The following is a 16576-nucleotide window of genomic DNA, read 5'->3' as shown; positions in this document are numbered from 1 at the left end:
CAACCTACCTCTTTCTACCTGTTCATTCATAAAATCTGTTTTGAAGTATTTCCTTTGAACACTGATCTTTTTAATAAAACTTTATTCCTTTATAGGAGAAAATAGTATAAAAATAGAGTTCATAGAGAACTTTCACAACAGTGAAATGATAACAACAACACCAATAATAATAATAATAATAATAACAATAATAATAATGAACACTGGAGTTATGAGGTTGTGAATGACATTTAACTGTGGAACAACAAGGCTCCTTGTGATGGTAAAGCACTAACTCAGATTAGACATGGCCCTCAGTTGGGCTGAGATGTTTGGTCCCTGATGACAGGGATGTCAGGCACAGTTTCTCCACCCTTGGCTTTGTGCTTTGGCACTGTGGGAGAGTGGCAGAGCTGGAAGAGACCTAGCCAGTGATATTTGCACCATGTTAACTTTCTATTAAGAGCCAAGTAAGAACAGGAAAGAGACTGTGGAAAGTGTATAAAGCAGACCCAGGTGTGCTGTTTGTGAATGCTATTGATGGATGTGAAGTTGAATGAATCATTGTCCCTCTGTGAATGTTTCGGAAGTGTTGCTTTATAAGGATCTTGCTCCATTAAAAAAAAGAATAACAAATCTTACATGGCCACTTCATAAATAATAGACATCTGATGTTTGTAAGAACAAGTCCAATACAAAAACCATAATAAATAAATAACTTAACAGCAATAAATACTTCCCCCGGTTGCATAATAAGGCGAAGAGATGCATAGCATCTAATGGGGGAGCTATCTTATCAAGAATGACAGACTTATTTACATGAGAGAAAAAAATAAAACTTGAACCACCCTCAGGGCTGAAGACTGGATACTCCTAATGCAGCAGACCTATGCGAGCCTCCTCCCGTGTATACGAAAAGGAGCCTCACAGTAAACAAGTGTATACACTCAATCAGAACAAGCACAGCCTAGCCTCTAAGCCTTGGAGTAAGGCACAGCTCCAAAAGAATGAATATACATAGGTTTCCATATGTTTCAATGAAATCGTTCACAAAATGGATTGTCTTTTTTGTACTCTTCAATGAAAGGGAAATCTCCACCCGATCTCCTAATACATAAAAAATATGAGGTCAATATGTATCTAAGTGATATTATGGTCAACAATGAGTTACAGTAAAGCGTCCTGAGAAATAAACTGAATATACACAAACAAACATACACAAGATTAACCAATAAAAAAAAGACATTGTAAATATTAAGTGAAAGTTCATGGAAACCACAACAGTCACAGATTTGCCTAGCTATTTTTTGAAAGATGCAAACAGCAACAGGTCAAACAGTTACTGGGTAACCAGTTAAACTCCAGAGAGGGGTAACAATTTGACCTTGCATGTTTTTGCCCCCCTTTTATTCTCATGCAACATCACTAGTCAAGTGTTACTGCTTTTGGAGTATTATGGGCTATTAATGTTAAATTGAATACTAGCTCAAGCACACACATGCTTAAAATAGAGATGAGGCCTTGAACATGGAAGAGATATTATAATCTCTGCAAAGATATGCAGCCCCAGAGCTAGTACATTTCCTTGTGGTTTACAAGACGTCCAGGGACCTTTTTAAAACCCCTCTGTTACCCACATGTACCTCACTTCAAATAAACCTTCAGAGAAAGAGGTTCAAGATCATTACTGACAAACTGCTCCCCACTGAGAACCTCTAATAAATCACGTGTTGAAAGGCTGTCAACAAGATTGTTTACGGACATGTAAACTAGTGGTGTCAAATAATGCAAAGTGTCTCGCAGAATTCATCACTTGAAAGCAAATAAACCCTGCATAACCCTTTTCCTGGGTGACTTGAAACAAAATTAGCCTTTTGATGTAAACTGCTCTCATGCTCAGAGATTGCTGCACAAAAGGAATAAGATCAAAGCCCAATGGGAGTAAATGTTCTAAATGGTTAAAGTTTTCATTGAAGTTTGAATGGAGAAAATCACAGTAATTGCAGTCTCTGTGTGCTTGGCATTATGTAGCCCGAAATGATAGTCCCCTTGACCGATTAAGATAACTAGTGACAGTTAGCTTAGGCCATACACATGTGCCACTTAGTGTTTCTGTCTGTCACTGTATTGATAGGGCTAATCTTCAGATTATGCCAAAAGTGACTGGTCATTTCATTGACATGCTATGATAAAAGTAAGCAAGAAGAAACTATATAAACAAATACAAAGAAAGAGACACGAGTCAGAACAAGTTCAAACTTCAGGAAGTCTGCATCAAAGTCCTTGCTTCCCTGGACTATGATCCTGGGGATGAGGCTGGGTGTGGGTGTGTGTGTGTAGGGCGGGGGGGGGGGTCGGGATTAACCTCCGACATGTCTACAGGAAAGGTAGACTAACTCTTGGCTTCTTTGTGTCATGGCCTCTTGTGACCTATTAGTGACCAAGCTGCCATTGAAGGAAATATACAGATGGAACCACACCAAATAATTCTTGGTCTGATAAATGCAATTACCCCAACTTTGCTTCATTTTAATGTTTCAAATGTAAAAGTGGTTGGTCTTCAAATTCAATGTCTGCATGCCCGCAGTTTTTCTCTCCTTGTTTAACTTAATGGCAGCGGACATGTCAGGAACAAGAGAATCATTTTGTAGCTCTTTGTCATGCTAAAGGCACATGAAGACTGTCAAAAACAAACAAACAAAGTGATGACCAATGTCCTATACCAGAGCTCCGTGTTCACACAGCCGGTTACTCTGTGTTACCTTCCCTTTCAGGCTGAAGACCTTATGACGCGTGAAGGCCCGGGCCTGTGGTCGAACAGAAAGCCTTTGGGTGTCATTATGGCTAGCAGCATTGTTTCCTTTATGTCCACATTGCCTCGCGCGGCATCACCACTCAACCTCAGTGCGATGCCCCCACGTTTGGAGAATCAGGGACTTTCACGTCGCACCCCATCACGTCAATGAGACAGTGGACTTCCCTAATGTCCGCACCGCGTTCCACGCCATCTGTCTAGTCATCTCAGACCTCCCGTTCTCCAGTTTCCTCTTGTTTCTGGAGCTTCTGATTCCGATAACTTCCGATTAGCCGGTCGTCCGGCTGCCTGTCTCTCCCTCTCCCTCTCATCACACACAACTGCAGTTGGCGGCGGACAGGTGCTTGATGGTCCTCCAGGAGGTCTGCCTGTCCATGAAGGACACTGTCTCGTACTGAGTGGGCCGACAGCATGGGTCGGAGCCCACCATGTGGCTCGGTATGCTGCCGTTCTTCATCAGGGTTTTAAGGGCCAGGTCATAGTTCTTGCGTGCGCTTAAGCACGTGCCAACGCAGTACTTGAAGACCACAATCTCGTCCGAGTCGTAGGCGAAGTCCAGGTCACGCACCTTCACCTCCTTCCTCTCCATGCGGCAGTCTGAACTCTCTTTGCTTTTCCCCCTCCGGCCTTTTTCCCCCTTCCCCCTTTGCTTTTGGCCCTTTTCCTTCTTGCGGCGGTTCTTCTGCGGACGCTGGGATGTCGTGTCGGAGGGGGAACGCTGCCATCGTCTTTGGTGATCCTCGGCCTCCTCCAGAAGTGAGGGACTTTCTGCAAGACACCAGACACATGGGAAAATTATTATGAGAAACATACACAAGCCTTTTAGAAAGAACATCAACAGTTAAGCATATACAGAAAACCATATACAGTATTCAGACAGAAGAAGCAATGCAATTTTCTTGTTTGTAAACAAATTTATTGTTTCCCTTTGAAAAAAAAAACGGTTTGTCCCAGGGGAATCTTTAACAGGTTAAGGATATGCCACATTTCTATGGAAACATTTACTTCATGAACATAAACACTGCCTCCAAAAGTATGAGTCAAAATGTTCCTCAGGCAAAAGAGGTTATAATTGGCTCACCTTAACATCGATTTTTGCTTTGTTAAAACTTGCCATGCTGTTTGTGATGTGCGTCTTACAATTACAGAAATATTCCAAAGGGATTTAGGTAATGGTACCAATCTGATGGTGTTATTAGCAACTCAGTTTCTGATGTACATAGTAAAAAGTAACCATTTACTGTCAGCAGAAGATAGGGAGTGACTATATTGTATACTTGAGGTAATGTTATCTATTGATATCATTAAGTGTTGTCATAAGTGATACTGACTGAAAAAGTCTGACAACAAACAGATGGGTAAGGTCAGAAAAGGTCAGAAAAGAGCGAGGAATTTCAACTTTGAAACATTGTTTTAAGAAGTATTTTAACCTCGTCTGATGGAGGACGACACTCTGGCCATCTGCAAGTAATAGCCAGCCCTGATACATGTGAATATATAGTAATGCCAAGGTTACTGACTATCAATAGCTTTTGTGGGTGTCAACATAACCCTAACAATGTCAAGACATGAAGTAATTGGTGCAGTTTGAGATCACTTTCTCATGACATCCGAAACTTTGACACTAAATTACCAGTACATATTTCCCAGTGGATTTCCAAAACATTAGAATTTTTATGGGAAACTTCCCATAAATTCTCCTCTCTTTACAAGATAAAGTCCGCTAGCTTGGACCTCTTCGCATCCTTGATCCGGTCCGTGTTGCTGCAGGGGAGGCAACGAGAGAAAGGCAGAAAGGACATGCTTTGGGATAAGGGTCCAGCTCGGTAACCCTATATCAGATCTCTTTACATCTGTTTTGAGGCCCGGATCAGTATTCCGGGTCCCAGTGTGTGATACACCTCTCAAGCGCGGTATTGGGGGGCTCCAGGGAAGCCGAGTGAAATGAATATCGGGCTGATGATTGTTTCCATCCATGCATGGACTGGGAGGTCAGACTGCTCCCCTCACCAAGGCCATCTTTTCGCTCTCACGAGCAGAGCCGACCTGGTACTCGTCCAGGAGTTAAATTCGTTGTATGGGAGTGACAATCTGTGTTTTATGGCGGTCAGCAGCCAGGGCTCAGGCTTGATTTAGACATTATTGTTTTCATGGGGCAAAGGGGAGGCCCGAGTGCATTCAATTTATTTGATTTTTGATTGGCAATGTCCCTCAAAACAACAATACTCTCTCCCTGGATCTCAGAAGTATTAAAACACTTAGTGAAACTCAAATATAAATACACACACACACACACACACACACACACACACACACACAGACACACACACACACACACACACAGACACACACAGACACACACACAGACACACACATACAGGATGTGGGCCTTGGAACAGTGAGTGATCCATATTTAGCTCTACTTGACAACTATTAGCTCTGCTGAAGAGATGCTTTGTTGTTGGACTGACTATCTGCACACTCACCAAATAGCGTGGCCCAGGAAGTGCGGTCATCAGTCTCCTCCTCTTCCTGTGCCTGCGGGTCATTGGCTGGATGCCATGCCATTCTCTCTGAGCTTCTTAGCACGGCTGGCAAAGACTCCTTTCTGTCCCTCCCAGCAACAGATCCATCAACTAGGGCTAGCAGGGAGGCTAGCACCCATAACGTCACCTGAAAAGATGGGGAACAAATCAAATCAACATATAGTGCATAAGTACAAATGTATATTTATGTGAAAACACAACTCGCTGACTGCAGGAAATGGACATTAGAATTACCCAAACTTAGAGAAATACATTTGAGACAAATAAATAGCCTACAACTCATTCACAAATTTAAGATACTAAAACAGATGCCAAACATGTGTAAACAAGTACGACACTAGTGTACACAAATGCAACACAGGCACTTACATATACGTTCCCCAGTAAATCCCCTGAGCACCCAAACACACACAGACAAACACACACACACACACCCACACATACAGGTGGAAGTTACTTGTTTTACACCCATTGCAGTATCTCAAAACACGACCATTCACAAAGGCCGCCAGCATTTCATGGCTTTTTGCAGCAGCTTGGAAATGACTGAACAGCCTTGTCGACACTCCCAAACTGAGCCTCGAGGCCAACTTAAATCCAACCAGCTTTCTTGCAAATTTCCACCAGAAGTTTTCAAACCTCCCTCCCTTTCTCCCTCCCTCTCCCTCCCTCTCCATCTCTCTCTCTCTCTCTCTCTCTCTCTCAACGATGTGCCCCTGCCTGTTTGCTTGCGGCTCCCTCACATCTGATTTGCAGCGTGCATTACATAATACCTACAGGGTGCCACGTCTGGACTCAGAGCCGTGGAGAGAAAAATGATCCCTGCTGGCCCACCACTGAGGTGGACACACAACATGGAAACAACTCGCGTTCACTCCGCACCGGGGGTCCCGGCACCCCATGTCCCCTGACACCCGGGGGCCTCCACTGCCCCATGGCAGCTAGGGCCAACACCTTCGCCTCTTTAATTACTTAATCGACACCTGAAACCCTGGATGGCTACAGGCAAGTAAATATTTTAAGGGTGCTTATTAGCTGAGCGTCTTCCAGACAGCAACACCAAGGGTAGATCGGATTGTGTGTGTGTGTGTGTGTGTGTGTGTGTGTGTGTGTGTGTGTGTGTGTGTGTGTGTGTGTGTGTGTGTGAATGTGTGTGTGTGTGTGAATGTGTGTGTGTGCGCACGTGTGCGTGTGTGTATTTTATGTGGGTGTGTGTATGTGTATGTGGGTGTGTGTGTGTGTGAGGTGGCGTGTTCGTCATGAGACAGCAATGCAGTTGCATGGCTGACACCTTTCACTACTGATCAGGCTTTCATGGAAACGAGTAGTGTGTTTGACAGGCCTGTTCACAACACGTGTTGTCATAACAGAGATGTTGACACAGTGGGTTGGATGCTCACTCACCCTCCATGTTCTCAGGTGACACTGGGCAGATGACATTGAAGGAACCTCCTGCCTCCGCCACCTTTTGCCATCTGGAAAAGAGCAAAAGAATAACGTCAACACACAACCTTAATAAAGCCACATCCATCAAAAAAAAAAAAAATCTACCTCAAAATCCAACATAAAAAACTCAACTAAGTGCTGTGTTCACAGAGATGAAAAGGGAAGTGTAGGGCTTGGAACTGAGTCTTGAAATGGAAGTGTAGGGCTTGGAACTGAGTCTTGAAATGGACCGTGTGAACTGACGACGTAAACTGAAGTCCTCCACCACTGCCACAGCAGCCTAGTTGAACCGAGTCCAAGCGCCCACTTTGTCTGAGCCCATGGGACATGGCCACAGGTATGCAGGGCCACTGTGGATCTCTCAGTGCCAGCGGCGTGGTGGCAGCGACATTCGCCCGCTCACTCGTTCGGTGTTGGTTGACATGGCATGCCTGAGCGTGGCATGATCACCCTCACACGTCTCCCTCGGCTCGGTGCAGCCTCGACTCAGTCGTGCTCGCGTCTGTCTGCCCTGTGCTGAGGACAGCCCAAAGGGACAGAGGCCGGGTAAGTGTGTGGTAAGGCTGAGTGTGGCCGGACAAAGTTCACTAAAAGGACCTTGTGTTCCACGGCCCATTTGTCTGGTGTGTTTCACACACCATGTGTTCCAAGATGGAGGAGGAGGTACGCTAAAAACCTTATCGCCCAACTTCCCAGCATGGTCTCAGAGAGAGATGAAAAACAGACCTAAGTAATATAGTTTTATTAGCACTCCTCAACCCGTCGTAGGGTCCAGTTCTCAGACAAGGTACACTGCCTTTTAGTGACTTCTACAACGGTCCTTTGTCACATTGTTAGATAGCAGCCAGATAAAGAAATTCTACTTCCTTTACAAACTAACAATAGATAACGGAACAGACACTTGAGCTGTGTAATTACATTCCAGGGAAGGCTTAAAATACACAAATATGTTACTCGCTGTTGGGACCAATTCAAAGGTAACTGCCATAAAGCAATTAAACAATATTCTCCCCCTCCGGAGCAGCTATAAATAGAAACATAAATCAAAGGTGAGACAAGGAGATGTTTTATCTCGTGCCTGAAATATCTTTTTCAATTGCCTATGCTTCTAAAAATATCCCCATCCCAGGCCCTTACCTACATATAGCACCTTGACACAGTGCCTCGCACAGTTTGGCTGCCATGCGGGCGGATTGAACAGTACAAAGGTTAGAAGACGACTGGTGTCTTATTACACAACACAAAGAGGCTACCGCCACAAGCCGTGCATGTAATCAATACCCTGTGATTGGCATGTAAATTAGGACGCCCGAGATGAAAAACCACTAAAAGTGCAATCAACACAAAAGGCCAGCAGTGGAGAGAGGATCTGGCAGAGGAGGAGGTGGAGGAGGAGGAGGAGGAGGAGGAGGAGGATGAGAGCGGTGAAGCGTGAGGGAACAGTATTCCTGGGGCCTGGACTGGCACACTGGTGTAATAGTACACGAGGCCAGGACTATGTGTGGCTTCCCCGCCATGCCATCCTGTATGCTAAATTAAAGTTGTAAAGCATCCTAAACTCCTCTGGACCAAAATGGAGTCTGGACACCGGGACACGTCTGATGAAAGGAGGCTTGCAGGTGCCATCCCCCCAGAGAGGCCACACACTAACACATACATACACACACACACACACACACACACACACTAAAAATACACACACATACACACACCGACACCGACACACACACACACACACACACACACACTACACACCCACACATTACATACACAATCACACTAAACACCACACCCACACACACTCACAAACATGCATGCATCTACACATACACACACAAGGATGGAGTGGTGTTTGTGACTGCAGTTTCCTTTGTCGTAAAAGTGTAATGAATCAGTGGGGGGAAGGCAGTGAGAAGAATCACAGGTCAACCTGGATGCCACGTATGCCAGTGTGTTCAGAATTCATCCCTCTAACAGGCGACACAACTCTATTACAGCATTGCTGCCCACCATGAGTAGCATTGTCTGCGGCTCATAAACAAATACTTCTCTGCCCAAGCCTTGACCTGAGCTTAAGATGGGGTGGATTGGAGTTTTAAACCCATTGCCTGGAAATGTTCTGCATGTCAAAACCAATGCACTGCCACCTTTGACTCCCCCCCCCCCCCCCCAAACCCCCGCTGCAGGATGGCATTGGGCGAGAAGCAGAATCTATCTCATTAGTTTGATCCTTTCGCCAGAGCTCTTGACACACAAGGAGAACCACGCGCAGACACAGATTAGACTGCTGGACGGGGCAAAGAAACTGCCTTTTCTTTCCAGAAGAAAGGAACGTCCCTTGTGCGCAGCCCAGCTGCACGGCCATAAATGTCTTTTTCTGGTTATCATTTAATTGAGTCAGTGTGGTGTTTACACAATAATTCCGCCACTGGGATGTTGTAACAAATAAAAAGGCAAAATAGCCAACCGTCCTGGCTGGTCAGACACTGCACGGTGCATGAAGTATGTGAGAACAATATGTTTATGTTTAAAGTGTATGTTTGTAAGAACCGTAATGCATTGACAACAAATCCTCTGCCAAAAAGCCAAATGCTCCAAATAGCTATCTTGTTTATTCACCAGTCCGCCAACGCCATGTACTAACCAGCAGTATAGCATTTACTGGTTGTATATAGTAGAATATACATGCAAACAGGCAGTACATCTGGATTACATGTCCCAAAGACACTGGAAAAGGGTGACATGGGGTTTTGTTCTGCATGCTCAACAAGCTGAGGTCTTGCAGCTAGAGTTATGTGTTTTCCAGGTTTCTACAACAACCAACCCCACTACACAGAACTATGACTTTGAGAAGCAACACATGAGTCAAAACCTTTTTCTCAGATATGCTGTGGTCTGCTCCATATGATATACTTATGATATACTTCTGAATTTCATCCCAATCTGATTATTCAGCTTCCCTCCATCCTCGCCTGGCTAAACTGTTCTTGATAAAAATGCTTTTTTATATCCCTTTGTTATCATTGCACAGTAGATGAACATTATATCAACAGCAGATCATCAGGCAGGACACCCAGTGTAGAGGTTAAAAATGACTGATGCCCCATCCCAATGTGCCACTGCTGGCTTCAAAGAGATCGGATGTGTGCTAAAGTACCAGGTCACCTCATGGCCGAACGGAGGGCCATGTGAGTCCGGCCTAACAGGAAGCTGCAGTCGATAGGAACCCCTGTAACCGGGTTGTCATGGTTCACAATTGAGGATTAGGATTGTTTTGCCACTTCCCCCCCGTTTAAAACTAGCAATTAGCGAGAGTATCCTTAATCTCCGCTGTCACAGTGAATGGGAACTTGTCAAAGCATGTTTACACAGAGAGACGGGTGCCAGTTTTAATGATATGACCAAAGAAAGTGAAAGAGAGTCAAGCTCGGGCACCAGGAAACCATACATAGCAGCCTGGAGGAATAGAGAGCCTCGGATCAAGGCAAGTGGAACGGCCGTTTGCTGACTTGTGTCAATCTCAGGAAAAAGGCACACTACTTCCACTCACATGAATCTGCAGCCAAATTCAATACAAACAGAGAAAGATGTATATCGGCACACTGATTGCACTGATACTGATATGGGCCCACTGTTGTGGCCACCTTTCACCAGTTGTGATTCGTTTCACTGTCTCTCTGGGACCTATTGTCAGTACTGTGACTTATCCCAGCCACTCTGCTGACGCGAGAAGACGCAGATGCACATTCGTACAATAATAGGTTGTTTATCCAGATGGTCTATCTGCCTGGGTCAAATCATGTACCTTTTTTTTTGTCTGGTTTCATGTGAATTCTGGACAGAAATGGCATTAATGAGAGCCATGGAGTTTTAGTACAGGGGAGCAACTGAGGACATGTTTCCACAGCGCTACACTATACGTCTGTTTCTCTCACAGAGAAACTCAGGCAGTGTTACACTCACTCACTCATGGGCCACTGCGGCCACAGAGCACTGCCACTCAGTCCACTTCTGTTAAACTGCAATCCCATTTTTGAAACTTGAATATGTCACTCATCAGCAAAGGCTGGAAGATGTTAAATCCCCCCTCAGTGCTTGTTGAAAACTCCTGTAATCTGTTCACTAAGGCGAGTGACGTCAGTTAGGTTATTTTGACAGAGCCACTGAGTTTAACAAGATACATTTTTCACCAAATGTTGTTGTGTGACATTCAAGACACTGCAGAAAGAAATTTGCTTTTAAGAAATCATCTCATCTCTCCCAGTCCTGAATGACCTTTACTGCAGTGTTAAATCTTTACCAATGTGCATTCACACAGAAGGGTACATTGAATAGCAAACTAGCTTTTCACTGCTGGCATGAAACGTTCTGCCCAAATGGCTTGTCACTTCAATGGGTAACATCAAAGGGTACAGGCAGCCATCCTCATCTGTTCAAAGCACACAACGCTCCTCCACACGCCACTGCCTGTAACTCAGGAGTGTACTTCTCTTCTCTTCTGTCCGTTCACTCCATTTTTCATGTCTTGTCAGTGTAGCCCCCGACTTAAATCATACTGTACATTAGTTTCTTTTAAGGTTTCTTTTAGACCCATTCAACTGAATTCTATGAGCCTACTACAGGATTACATTATATTCTTGTCATATGGCACAATGTGGAGGTATGTTTGGGGTTGGTTCAGCCCCCAGGTAAAGGCTGTTGATGAATGTTGAGGTGCCTGGTGACTTTGCTTTTAACAAATGAAGTGGTGCCTGTTTGCATTCCCCAACAAGCCACTTCCTTGTTGAGCGTGTCTGTGCTGCTGTACAGCAGGTGGCCAGCTGTGCTTTGGGCACGCTCTCTGACTGCCCCGACACCACCGCGAGCACACCACTCAGGCTCTCCATTTCCACCGCAGTGAAATCCCCCCTTCTCTGTCAAAACACCAACTCAGGCTGACTCACTTAATTCACCGGCGTCTCTTATCTCTGATTTCGAGTTCAGTGACTAAGTCAAAAGTGTTGCAAGTTTTTACAGAAATGTCCGTGATTCATCCAGTTTGAAGAGGTTGGGGGTTACGTTTGTTTACATGGATGGCATTGCACTGCATTTTCCCAGCCCTTTTGTTTACAGCCTTGTGAGTAGCAGGAGCTGGTTGCTTCTCTGTGAAGTGAGAGAGGCGAATCTTGTTGTCGGACTGCCATCTGCTTGAGCCAGTCCACCTTTGTTGTGGGTGTCCACGGTGCAGGAATCGCACCGTTTGATCTGGGCCTCAAAGCGGGTGGCCCCCTTCATTCCGCGCATTCTCGCTAGTAAAACCTGATACATTTGGACACACCACTGTGACAAACTCCTGTTTATCATGAACGGATGTTTCGTCCCTGCCCTCATTCTTTTTTTAATTTAGCACAGAGAAGACTCTCCCTTCCTGCCACCCACGGACTAACCAGGTCTTGCTTCAAGATTTTATCACAGTTGTACGATAATTAAATGCCTTACCCTTGAATCATCACAGAAAACTGGTGAAAATGTCATTTTGTAAGCGCAGTATGGGTGGCGGCTGTGGTGGTGCTCTACTTGCCTTTCATCTATAGACTTCAGTTACCTAAAGCTCATGACGGTGACAATCACTAAATCCTCGAGTGAAAACGTTCACTGATGTTAAGCATATACTGCTGCTCCTGATTCACTTCACGTGGGGAGCACTTCATCAAAGAAGCTGTGTGCCAACGGCCCCTGGCCCCGGGCCCCTAATGTAGCTTCAGACTAAGATTAACTAGGTGACAGTGAGGGTGACAAACAGGCTTTCGTTCCAACTGCAGCGACCGTAAACCACTATAGTGTCTGCAGCGCAGTGCCGCCGCTGTAAGCCGGCACCATAATGTCAGGGCTGACCTGACCTCAGTGAGGGCTTTAAGGTGTTTCTCATTAGGGTGGGAGAGAGTCGGCCCGTTCATTAGCCATCGGAGCAGTAAAACATATTGCTGTTATTCTGCCATTCGGTGACTTGAGATCATAACTCATCCTAGCACCACTTTGCTGCTTCGGCCAAGGGAAGTGACTCAGTGGAGCTTTGTCTGGCCCCAGAGGTGGCTGGCCCTTTGATGGGTCTAGGTATCTCACAACAGAAGTGTGGGGGCGGAGGGGGGTGGCGGGAATGCGTTACTGTAACTTAGATTTATGACTCTCACGCAAGATTTGAGAAGGAAATTAAAATCCCAGTTCAGTTGAGGAAAAGAAACAGCTTGCTCATAAATGGAAATGATCTGGTCAAAGTCATCTGGAGGTCAACTGCATGAAAAAAGTTTCCTCCTTGCTGCTTCAGAACAATATTGTTAATGGCCTAATCTATGTTGTTATCTGACAAGAATCACAATGCATTTGAGGGCACACGCATGGTCATAAAATCTTTCCTGATCCCTGTCATTTTGCTGTACAATTTTCTGTACAAATATAAGCCTAAAAAAGGGTTAGTATAAGACAGAAAAAAATCTCTGTCTGACTTTCAAAACCAATCCCTTGGAGCCTAAGTAAGCAGAAAATCGATTTAAACACAGATGACTGACTGCTCAATTCAGAAACTATTCTGAGGCGATTTTTGAGTTCCACGTGTGAAAGAAGGGTAAGCCGGCTTGGCTGTGAGGTGCGGTGTGTCAGGCCCACACCAGAGAGAGAGCCTCAAGTGGACTGGACTGTGATAAAAATGACAGTATGTGTCAAATATTTTCTCTTCACACCATCACTTAAGTAAGCAAAGTGCAGAGCCGATCCGGACGGCCTGCAGTGACGAGTGATGCCGTCCTGACCATTTAACAAGGTGGAGCAAAGGACCTCTCACTCTTTTTTTTCCTCTGTGAAATACTGCGGTGAAAGTCAAATGTCATTAGGCCTAAAAGCAAGAGTTCAGGGGTGTTTCTCACTGCCACACCAGCAAAATGTGTAACGCAATTAAATATTGTGACTGGCCTGACCACATAGACAGGCTTGCCTCGGTGAGACCCTATCTTCAGACCTATCTGTGCTGAGAAGATAAGAATATTGCAGCAGGGGGAAGCAGACATCAAGATAATCAATGTTATCTTTTCTCTGACCTGTAATCTTGTGAGATGGTTCAGTTTTTCCAAAAACAATTGTGCAGTGTCTCTGCTCTCTGTCTCCAGTGATGAAAAATTTAGCTGGAACCAAACGCAGGATTTAACTGCGAGGATGTTAATAAAAAAAATGCCAAAAAAGTAAAAGCACCCATTCCCACATTGTAACACATGTGAAAACCATCACTCTATTTTCCGCTAATAATACAATGCTATTCTTTCCGAAACAGACCTTCCAATCAGATAAACTGCAACTATGCAATCAGATAAGCAATTGTTTCATTGTCAAGTGGCCATTTAATTCAAAATTAAACTTCTTAAAGCCCACTCATTACAAATCAAAAAGAGGGAAAAGGCACAGCTGGAAACCCAGGCATACAACTGCCAGCTCATACTCCCTCTGTCTAAAACTGATTTTTTGTTTTTGTAACAGCCATGGCTGTACCTTAAGTTTCAAAGTACAATAAATACAATTACTACAGACTAAGATCTAGTAACAATCCAATTCACCACACTTGCAGCCACATATGGTAGTAGACAATGGGCCTATTTAACATTCTTGACACATTCCAATCAAATACCTTAAAAGGACACTTGGACACAAAAAAAGGGGGGGGGGGTAGGGTGGGAGGGAGGAGGGACGGGGGTACTTTTTTAATGGCGTGATGGTGATTTGTTCCAGCTTTAAAAAACTGAAGATAAACTGATCCCTGTCTGCGGTGCACCTGGGTAAACTTAAGTTTTCAGTACTTTTCAATAGCTGAATTGCACACTAATAGATGGAATGTTCAGTAAAATAGACCACTACACTGTGGAATTTTACTATGGCATCTAATCAAGACTTTCCCCTAAACCCCCAAACACAACAGCCTAAATACTGACAAAAGCAGAAAAATAGAAATGCTATAAATTTAGGTGTTTTGTCTCATGCAAATAGCATGCAAGATGTAAGCATAGTGTAGTTGACAAATCAGCCTTTAAAGGTCTGTGTTAGTGCAAGCTATTAGAAATCAACTTCAGTAAAACACTAAGACAAGACATCAGCTGAAGAGACATTTACAGACACGATAATTACAACATGATAATGTCCATCAGAATGTCTAATATCTATCGCCATCCTAACATTATTGCTATATGCTTTAACTAATGTAGAATATGCACAAAGGTGTTTCATATATGGTTAAATATTTTTACACTTAAATATAGCACTGTGTTCATTAATGGCATACAAATTACCAACATCCACTGTTTTTTTCCTGAGAAGGATCACACAACAAATGGTAGACTCAAACCAAAACCATTTTGCATATTCTCTGCTTGATCAACTATCTGACAAAATGTCTCGATGGAAATTATTGAAAAGATATAAACCATCATCTGTTCTAGAGATAGATTAGTAACAGGTGCTTTTGTCGCCCTCTTCGGCAACCTCTCGCCAAATATCTGGGTACTTCGTGGGTTTACAAACAGCCAGGGAGACATAAATAATTATTATAAACAAACATGAGAGAAATCTGTCAAATGCAGAAGAAAGGGAAGAAGACTGATAAACACTAGGACTGACCTGCTCAATGACCATCGGAGGTAAATACCTCCGTCCCTGAGATACGCATCTCAAGGGAATGACAAATCCATGTCATGTAGGAAACGAAAACTCGGAGCCCCACGCTCAAATGCAATTACACATGCTAAACATCAACTTTGGCCAATTTATTGATTGCCAGCTATGAGTCCTCTCAGCACCAGGCTCAGCTTGAGCATGCATGGACAACATTTGAGCTTCGCCTTAAGACTTTCATGTTCTGCAGATTTTTGCATTCTGTATGGGCAGAGGCACTCTGGGGTGAGCTACATATAGGTATGAAAGATAAACATAAGCTTCCTTGGAAAGGAAATCCAATCCAGTGAAGACTTACCCCATAGGCATAATAATAATAATAATAATAATAATAATAATAATAATAATAATATCAGGCATTTATATCAGCAATGTTATTTATAATTTCATTAATTTGTATGATTTCATTTGAATGTTTCCAGCTGACCATGTTGAGCTGGTCAAAGATTAGATGTGATTGAAAATTAAGGGGGAAAAGTTACACACTGTCAAAGAAAAGACATTTATACAATGTCAAAACTAAACAGCACGGTAAAAATATAATACACGAATTTGGATGTAACGGTAATGGCAATAACTTACCTTTTCTGACTTGGACAACCTCTCCGATCATGGACGTGCGCGTGCGAAATGAGTTAAGAAGCACTTAACAGATGAAAACAATCCAAAGGTGACGGCGCTCTATTCCTCTGTAGACTTTGCCTCGATTTGTCTCTAAAATACGGTAGCATAATTTTTGCAATCCGAGTTTCAGTTAAGACAGCAGCCACATGGTCTTGAAAACTTGAAACTGGTCTTGAGTCGTCTGGACCCAGCTTGTGTCTCCCTGCGTCTCGTTCTGTACAATGTTGTAGACGCGCAGAGACGACTGCGTTTTGTAACAGAGGCTGGAAACACTGGAACTGTAGAACAGGTAGGTAGCCCAACGTCTTGAGGAAGCTTCCAGTCCCTAACGCTTATCCTCCTCGACCAAATCCCTGCACCTTAGTGTCAAATCAAGTACAGCGCCATTTACAGATGTGTCGAACCCCACCAGGTGTCAAATTCCAGTTTGTATCACATGATTCAACTCAAAGTGTACAGGTTGTCAGTGATAGCCTAA

General features: G+C 44.0%; 1 protein-coding gene across 1 annotated transcript; it reads right to left on the bottom strand.

Moving 5' to 3' along the window:
- Nucleotides 1-107: 107 nt before the first annotated feature.
- LOC121678496 (glial cell line-derived neurotrophic factor) lies at nt 108-16456 on the bottom strand. Its single transcript, XM_042058097.1, has 4 exons — nt 16057-16456; nt 6745-6815; nt 5281-5467; nt 108-3562 (listed from the first exon to the last, which is right to left on the bottom strand). The coding sequence occupies exons 1-4, from the start codon at nt 16085-16087 to the stop codon at nt 3105-3107; spliced, it is 747 nt and encodes a 248-aa protein (XP_041914031.1). The 5' UTR covers nt 16088-16456; the 3' UTR covers nt 108-3104.
- Nucleotides 16457-16576: the final 120 nt, after the last annotated feature.

This window comes from Alosa sapidissima, chromosome 12, assembly GCF_018492685.1.
Source record: "Alosa sapidissima isolate fAloSap1 chromosome 12, fAloSap1.pri, whole genome shotgun sequence".
Lineage (NCBI taxonomy): Eukaryota > Metazoa > Chordata > Actinopteri > Clupeiformes > Clupeidae > Alosa > Alosa sapidissima.
Note: the sequence above shows the minus strand (reverse complement) of the source record. Positions and strands in the feature narration are given on the sequence as shown.